Raw genomic sequence first — 8,730 nt, forward strand, 5'->3', positions numbered from 1 at the left:
AATCAGACAGATACGGTTGAGAGCAGACATGGGGAGTTGAGAGACACACGGGGACAGAGCTGGAGGGGACAGAGATGGGGTGGGGGGACGCACGAGGACAGAGCTGGGGGGGGTGGTAACAGCGGCCAAGCCGGAGCGGGGGGGGACCCACACTGCACAGCGCGGATGCTTGGGGGGGACACGCCACAGGGAGGGGACCCCCGGGCGGGTGCGGGGAGGGGACCGTAAGGGGAGCGGGGACTTTGGGGTGGGGGTGGAGGGGGGGGTCCCCATGGCCGGACTGAGGCGGCGGCGGCGCTGAGGCCGAAGCGCGGCGCTGAGGAAGAGGAAGAGCGAGCGAGCGCTGCTAAGACCCAGAGGGCTCTGCGGGCAGCGGGGCGGGCAGAGCGCGCAGGCAGCGGCGGATCCATCGCCAGCCACAGAGAAAGGGGAAGAGGAGGAGGAGAAGGGAGGAAGGAAGAAGGGCCGTGGCGGAGCAAGGCGGGAGGGGGGGCCCCGCCGAGGATGGACATGGCCTGACGGGGCCTGGCAGCCGGCCGGTGCAGGTGTGCCGGCGGCGGCCCCCCCCGGCAGCATCCTCGCCCTCCCCGATGCCGCTGTAGCCGGCGAGGGGCCGCGGCGTGAGCGGGGGGCTCGGCGGGGGCGGCGGTGGCGAGCGATGCTGCGGGGAGAAGCGGCGGAGCCATGCTGAGGACGGAGGCAGGCGGAGGGGCGGCCGCCGGTGGGGGGTCCCCCTCCTCCGGCGGGGCGGCGGGCGGCGGGGGGCTGCGGAGCGCGTCCCCGCACCGGAACGCCTACGAGGCCACCATCCAGGCCCTGGCGCCCACAAAGGAGGCCGACGGCGGCGAGGACGGCAAGAAGAGCCGGGGCAAGAAGTATGGCTCCAACGTCCACCGGATCAAGAACATGTTCCTGCAGATGGGGACGGCGCCCGGCCCCGAGGGCGCCTGCGACCTGGCCAAGGCCAAGGAGAAGCCGGTGCGCCTCTCCTTGCCCCGCGCCGGCAGCCTCAGCGAGACCATGGACCAGGGCAGCCTCCTCAAGCTGGGCACCAGCGTCTCGGAGCGGGTCAGCCGCTTCGACTCCAAGCCTGACAAGCCCTTCTCCAAGCTGCAGGAGACCCGCAAGATCTTCGAGAGGAGCCCGCAGGAGAAGGCCACCACCACCAAACTGCTGCTCCGCAAGGAGCGCGCCGGCTTCCAGGACCGCAAACTGGACGTGGTTGTGAGGTTCAACGGCAGCACTGAGTCCCTGGACAAGCTGGATGCTGACGCCGTGTCGCCCACGGTCAGCCAGCTCAGCGCCGTCTTCGAGAAGGCCGATCTCCGGAACAACCTGCACAAGACGCAGGGCAGGGCGGGAGCACCGCTCAACGCCAAGGTGGTGGGCAAGCGGCCACGGGTCTTCGTGCCGGGTGCCGAGGCTGGGCGCCAGGGCGATGGGCACCCTGCCCCAACCCGCGCCCGTCCACCCGAGGAGGAGAAGGCGCCAAGCAAGAGTGTGAGGCCGGCGGAGAAGGAACCGGCCACCCCACGGGTGCAGGAGGTCTGCAAGATCAAGCCGGTGGAGGTGGACGAGAGCGGAGAGGGCGAGGACGAGGAGGAGGAGGTGGTGGCAGTGGGCGAAGCAGTGCCACCTGCTCCCCAAATGGCCAAGGGAGACGAGGGTCTGGCAGCTACCACCCCACGGCTGGATGGGAGTGCCGGGGTGACCGCAGGCAAGGAGGGCGTCAAGGGCGAGCGGGTGGAGGAGGGTGATGGCTACGAGGAGGCCAAGAAGGAGGACTTCTCTGAGGCAGATCTGGTGGACATAAGTGCCTACAGCGGGCTCGGGGATGACTCGGGGGGCAGCGGGCTGGAGGAGGAGGAGGAGGTCGAAGGGCTCTACGAGCCTGAGTCGGGTTGTGTGGAGATCCCTGGGCTGTCCGAAGAAGAAGAGCCCATCCCCAACCGCAAGATCCAGTTCAGCACGGCCCCCATCCAGGTGAGACTGACTGGGAGTGGAGGGTGGCTGGGGAGGAAGGGAACCTGGGGTGAAGGGCACTGCAGGGTGAGGGATAACCAGTGTGACAGGTACCCAGGGTGAGGGGTAACCAGGGTGAGAGGTACTCCAAGGTGAGCGGCACCTTAGGATGAGGAAAACCTTAAGGTGAGGGTGCTCAGGGTGAGGGGTACCCTGGCTATATCCAATTGGGCCCCAGGTGGGCAAGCAGCCTGAGATGAGAGGTACCCTAAGGGGAAGGGTGGCCCAGGGTGAGGGGCAGCCCAAACTGGTGTATGCAACCCCCACAAAACCACCCCTTTGGAGGACACAGAGAAATGGGGTGAAGGTCTGTGCCCTCCATGGGCCATGGCAATCCTCCTGGTCATGCCCTTGCACTGCAGGAAGCTGGACCTGGGCCTGGCTAACGAGCTGGTTAATGAAGGGCCATGCCCAGGCATGGTGGGCACCCCATGCCAACGAGAGGCCCCCTGGGGCTGGTGTGATGGGCTTAGGTACCCGTTGTGGTGGACTGTGCACAGCAACCAGTGCCAACCCTCCCGGGACGGGCCAAGACGCACACCATATTTTGTGAGGGGATACCTAAAATATCCGTATACGAGGTGCTGGGTACTGGGGCTGTGCCACCCTTGGTCCTGGGCGTCCCTTGGTGCCAGGACTCCTACCAAAGCGGGTGTCCCAGAGGACAAGGTGGCACTGGGGGGAGGGATGTGCCCCCCCTTGTGTGCCCAGCCTAGTGCCCAGAACTGTTTCAGGAAGTGGAGGAAGGGGAAGTGCCGTGGCAGCATGGCTGGGTGGGCGGCATCGCCTGAGCACCCCCTGCTCTCTGCTGGGGATCCTGGCAGGATTTGGGGTCCCTCCCCAGGATGGTCCCCCAGTGAAGGGTGGGGGGTAAAGGGGCCGTGCAGCTATTTTGGGGTGTTCTCTCCTATATGGATCCCTCCGACCGCAGGAGCAGCGGTTGCTCTGTGCTGGAGCCGGGTTATTTTTAGAGCCCCGGCCTATATTCTGGCTCTGAGTCAGAGCGGGTGGGTGGCCCCACCTGGGACAGGGGGACGGGGGACAGGGAGCACCGTGGCCTGGGAAGGTGGCAGTGGTGACCGTGTGCTCGAGTGGCTGCACGTTGCAGTCCTGTGGCAACCAGCCAAGCTGGCCCTGGGAATGGTGCCCTGGCCATGGATGCATTTTTGGGGTGCTCTGTTCACCCCAGCACAGCCTTTAACCTCTTGCTTTTACCCACCTCAGGGTGTTGGGGGGGGGATCCTATGTGTGGGGGTGGGTGGAGAGGGGGATCCAGGCCCCTGCCCAGGAATCTCCCTGCTGAATCCTCCAAACCCACTATAGGGGTTGGAGACATTGAGGACCCCCACCCAGCCCAGCACTGGGGGCACACACCACCAGCCCCTTCCCTTGGCTTCAGCTGCTTCTCCCTTGGAATCTACTCCAGGCCCCCCCCACATCCCAAATCCCCCAGGGCCTGGAGTGGGGTGGGGGGCACACCAGAGTGAGGGGGGATATGTGCCCACAGCCCCCTAGGGAGTTTGTGTGGATGGGGGCACATTGGCACATCCCCTGCCCTGCTCCTCCCTGTCACCTCTGGGTGCCACCCGTGTGGGTCCTGCCCTTCTGTGGATGTTACTGGGCTTTGTCCCCTGACACTCATCTCTAATACCCTTTGTGTCCAGGCTTTATCACCACAGTGTTATCCCTAATCCACTCACTCCGACAGCATTGAGGGGCTGGGGCCCCTCCAGGGACATCTGCCAGGCCCAGCCCCCTCCAACCCCTCCCCAGGAGCCCCCAGGGGATGTGGCACCCACTCCCTCTGGCTCCATGCTGGGGACAATGTCCTGGAGGCACATCTGTCCTCAGCCAGGGGGGTTTAGGGGTGCCTCACGATAGGGTCAGCGTCCCCAGGGATTTGTCATGGGAGAGTGAAGAGGTGCCCCACAACAAGGGTCAGTGTTCCTGAGGATTTGACACAGGACGGTTTTGGGGTGCCCCATGAGAGGAGTCAACATCCCTGGGGATTTGGTGCAGGTTTTGGGGTGCCCCACAACAAGGGTCAACATCCCCAGGGATTTTAGGTGCCCCATCCTTCTATTTATCCTTCATTTCATCCATCTGTTCTTCCACCTATCCATCTTTCTTTCCTTCCTTTTTCCAGTCATCCATCCATCCCTCCATCTATCCCTCCCTCCTTCCCTCCATCCATGCACCTATTCATCCAGCCAGCCAGCCATCTGTCCATCCATCCATCCACCCATCCATGCCTCCATCCATCCATCCATCCATCCATCCATCCATCCATCCATCCATCCATCCTTCCATGGGTTACGGGCATCACCTCCTCTCCTGGAGCCTCCTCCAAACCCTTTGTCCTTCCTCATCTCCCCCTCGCTCCACGACACGATGTGGGGAGGGGGATTCTCCGGTGTCTCACAGGCTCATTCTCCCATGCCGCCCGTGCCCGGGCCTCTCCCACCCCGGGATTTCCATTGTTGTGGTGTCCCTGGCGTTTTCCCACCTGGTTGAGCAGTTCTCTTTTCCCATCAGGTGTTCAGCACTTACTCCAACGAGGACTATGACCGCCGCAATGAGGATGTTGACCCCATGGCCGCCTCGGCCGAGTATGAGCTGGAGAAGAGGGTGGAGAGACTCGATCTCTTCCCTGTGGAGCTGGAGAAAGGTGAGTCCTCACCCTATTCCACACCCCAGGACCACTGGGGCACCGTGGAGGTGACTCTGTGGTGTTGGGTGGCCATGGTCACCCTTCCAGGACACGTCTGTCTGTCCCCACAGACTCCGAAGGGTTGGGGATCAGCATCATCGGGATGGGAGCGGGGGCCGACATGGGCCTGGAGAAGCTGGGAATCTTTGTCAAGACGGTGACGGAAGGAGGGGCGGCCCATCGGGATGGCAGGTATGGGCTGGGGGGACTGCCCACCTGTGTAGCTGCTCCTGGCACAGGGATGGGAGCAGGGACATGGTCCAGGTGTTCCCTGGGAGCAGGGAGATGATCTAGGTGTACCCTGGTGTGGGAGCAGGCCAGTGGTCCATGTGTTCCCAGGATGGGAGCAGGGACATGGTCCAGGTGTTCCCATGGTGGGAGCAAGCAGATGATCCAGGTGTTCCCAGGATGGGAGCAGGTGATGACCCAGCTGTTCCCATGGTGGGAGCAGATGATGATCCAGCTGTTCCTGGGGTAGGGGAGGTGGGCAAGGGATAGCCCTGTTCTGATGGTCCCCTTGTCCCCAGGATCCAGGTGAACGATCTGATCGTGGAGGTGGATGGCACCAGCCTGGTGGGGGTGACCCAGAGCTTCGCTGCCTCCGTCCTCAGGAACACCAAGGGCCGTGTCCGGTAGGACTTGGGGCTGGGGGACTTGGGGGGCTGGGAGACCCCCAGAATCTGTGCTGAGAGCCCTGTGGTCCCTGCCCCATTGCCTGTCCCCAAGCTGGGCTGTTCCCTGAAATACCACTCCTCCCTCATAAATACCACTCCCTCCTCATACCCACTGCCTGCCCTGTGCCACCCGAGTCACCCCCAAAACGCCCCCAACTCCTTCCCAGCTCCCATAACTCCCCCTAAACCCAGGAGAACTGCAGGGATGGCCCTCAGATGTGTCCCGCTGCCCTGTCACCCTGTGGCCAGGACCCTCTGTCCCTGCTGACCCCTCCATGCCCTGCTGCCCCCCAGGTTCCTAATCGGGCGGGAGAAGCCGGGGGAGCAGAGCGAGGTGGCACAGTTGATCCAACAGACGCTGGAGCAGGAGCGGTGGCAGCGGGAGATGATTGAGCAGCGCTACACCCAGTACACTGAGGACGACGAGGAGGTGAGGGGACAATGCCCACCCACCCAGGGTCCTCCCCCCATACTGGGCCGGTGGTGCCATTTCACCGGGTGAGGGTGCCAATGGTGCCCTGTACCCTCCCCAGACGGGTGAATATGCCACGGATGAGGAGGAGGAGATGAGCCCCATGTTCCCTGGCGGGGAGATGGCCATCGAGGTGTTTGAGCTGGCCGAGAACGAGGACACGCTGTCCCCTGTGGAGATGGACCCTGAGAAGCTGGTGCACAAGTTCAAAGAGGTGAGGAGGAGCTGGGGGGAAGCCGGGGGAGAGGGAGGTGCCCACACGTGTGTGCCCACCCCGTGCCCACACTGGCTCCTCCCACAGCTCCAGATCAAACACGCCGTCACCGAGGCCGAGATCCAGCAGCTCAAGAGGAAGGTGAGTGGAGGTCTGGGGGTTCCGGCTGCCCGGGGAGGGGGGAACACACTGACATCTCCCCTAGCACCCCTGGATCTCCATCTCCACCATCCTTTCCAAGTTCCTCACATCCCCACCCCTGCCCTGCACGTGCTGTGCCATGTTCTGCCTGTCACCTGGCTGTGCCATGCCATGCCTGTTCCCTGTTTGTGCCCTTCTGTGCCATGGCATGCCTTTTCCCTGTTTATGCCATACTGTGCCATGCCATGCCATATCCTGTTCCCTGACTCTGCCATACCATGCTGTGCCGTATCTTGCTCCCTGACTATTCCATGCCGTGTCATATCCTGCTCCCTGACTGTGCCATGCTGTGCCACCCCCAGCTGCAGTGCCTGGAGCAGGAGAAGGCACGCTGGCGGGCCGAGAAGGCCCAGCTGGAGCAGAGCGTGGAGGAGAACAAGGAGCGGATGGAGAAGCTGGAAGGATACTGGATGGAGGCCCAGAACCTGTGCCAGGCTGTGGACGAGCACCTCAAGGAGACCCAGGCCCAGTACCAGACCCTGGAGCGCAAGTACAGCAAGGCCAAGCGGCTCATCAAGGAGTACCAGCAGAAGTGAGGGCAGCGCCCACCCCCTGCCCGTCCTCCCTCAGGCACCCCATGTACACCTGGGCATGGACCCATCTCCTGGGAACTGACCCCTCCCCAGAAACTCCTGGTGCCTGGGAACATTGGGCTGGGCCATCCTCTGGGCATGGATCCATCCCCCAGGAACCAGATCTTCCCCTGGCACCCCTGATCCCTGGGCACAGACTGTGCCATTGGGCTGGGCCATCCCCCAGACATGGATCCATTCCCCAGGAACGAGATCCTTCTTGGGCACCCTTCGTCACTGGGAACATCAGGCTGAGCCATCCCCTGGGCATGGACCTGTCCCCCAGGAACCAGATCTTCCCCTGGCACCCCCTGTGCATGGGCACAGACTGTGCAATTGGGCTGGGCCATCCTCTGGGCATGAATCCATCCTGAAGGAACCAGATCCTTCCCAGGCACCCCCTGTCCCTGGGAACAGCCACATAACCTGGGCACAGATCATGCCCTTGGCGTGGACCCTCTTGTGGGGCTCTGATCTCTTCATGGGCACCCTTTGTCCCTGGGCAGGGACCTTCCACTGGGCAGGAACTCATTCCTGGGGAACCAACTCCATCCTGTTCATGGACCATACCCTAGGAAGGAGCCTTCCTCTTGACAGAGACCCATCCCTGGGGTATCTAATCCTTCCTGGGCACCCTTTGTTCCTTTGGCACAGACCACTCCCTGTGCAGGGACCTTCCCTGTGATGTGGATCCATCAAGGCCAGGTTGGACAGGGCTTGGAGAAGTCTGGGATAGTGGAAGTTGTCCCTGCCCATAGCAGGGGTTGGGATGAGATGAGCTTTAAGGTCCCTTCCAACACCAGCTATTCCATCATTTGATGGTTCCATGATCCGTGGGGCATCAGGACCTTTCCAACTCAAACTATTCCATGATTTGATGATTCCTTGATCCCTGGGGCTCCTGTGCATCCCTCATTCCCTGCCTTGAGCTGGATGTCCCAGGATCCCCCTGCCCTGGTCCCCCTCCCTGAGGAGTCTCCAGTGCCAGGGGGGCAGCTATGCACCCACACGTCGATTCCCACAGGGAGATCGAGTTCCTGAAGAAGGAGACGGCACAGCGGCGGGTGCTGGAGGAGTCGGAGCTGGCACACAAGGAGGAGATGGAGAAGCTGCAGGAGAAGGTGGGCACTGGGCACCGGGACCAGGGGTGTCCCTGAGCCCCCCGGCCCTGCCCGGCCACGGCCACGCCGCTCCTGGGGCTCCGTCACCGATGGATCGTGGGGAATCTGCTGGGCCACTGGATCCCATGACGGGTGGCTGTGGAGCTGTGTGAGGCACCGGTTCCCTCTGGACTGAGATATGGCCACTGGATCCCACCCTGGGTCATAGTGGATCTGCCTGGGGCTCCCACCGGGACTGTGCTCCTGCCACCAGATCACAGCGTATCTGCTCGGGTGCTGGGCAACGCCTGGGCCTCCTCCCGGCACCGGATCCCACGCTGGATTGCAGGAAATCTGCCTGCGGATCCTGCTCCAGTCTGACAGCCCACAGAGAGATCTCGGGTGCCAGATCCCAGGCTGCTTGCGCAGGATCCCGCAGGGGTTCCCCAGAGATCATCCCATGTGATCCTGTTGGGAGCTGGATCCCATGCTGGTCATGCTGGATCCCCCTACAGACCCCACTGGATTCCATGCCAGACACACCAGATCCCCCCCAGCGGTGGGGTCAGAGCCGTGAGGGGCCACAGCGGATTCCCTATGGGGTCACCAGATCCTACATGGGCTCACCAGATCCCAGAGGATCCCAGGGGTCTGCCGTGGGTCACAGTGGGGGGGGCCGGCCCCTGCCCAGCTGGGGGGCACCAGGGCACAGCGGGGAGGTCCCTGGCACCCAGCACAGCCCCTCCATGCACCCAGCTCCATCAC

The 8,730-nt window shown here is 63.2% G+C and overlaps 1 protein-coding gene across 1 annotated transcript in view; it reads left to right on the plus strand.

Annotated features, from left to right (window-relative positions):
* Positions 1–247: 247 nt before the first annotated feature.
* LOC114069036 (neurabin-2-like) overlaps positions 248–8,730 on the plus strand; it is a 20,667-nt gene continuing 12,184 nt past the window's right edge. The window contains exons 1-9 of the mRNA XM_027905576.1: positions 248–1,983; positions 4,558–4,690; positions 4,804–4,924; positions 5,260–5,364; positions 5,701–5,836; positions 5,940–6,092; positions 6,180–6,233; positions 6,596–6,825; positions 7,890–8,012. Coding sequence (XP_027761377.1) covers positions 685–1,983; positions 4,558–4,690; positions 4,804–4,924; positions 5,260–5,364; positions 5,701–5,836; positions 5,940–6,092; positions 6,180–6,233; positions 6,596–6,825; positions 7,890–8,012 — 2,354 coding nt within the window. The 5' untranslated portion in view covers positions 248–684. The remainder of the gene's footprint in view (positions 1,984–4,557; positions 4,691–4,803; positions 4,925–5,259; positions 5,365–5,700; positions 5,837–5,939; positions 6,093–6,179; positions 6,234–6,595; positions 6,826–7,889; positions 8,013–8,730) is intronic.

The sequence above is a fragment of the Empidonax traillii genome, unplaced genomic scaffold (assembly GCF_003031625.1).
Source record: "Empidonax traillii isolate 1590-97213 ecotype Southwest subspecies unplaced genomic scaffold, ASM303162v1 scaffold1167:size305969, whole genome shotgun sequence".
Taxonomy (NCBI): Eukaryota; Metazoa; Chordata; class Aves; order Passeriformes; family Tyrannidae; genus Empidonax; species Empidonax traillii.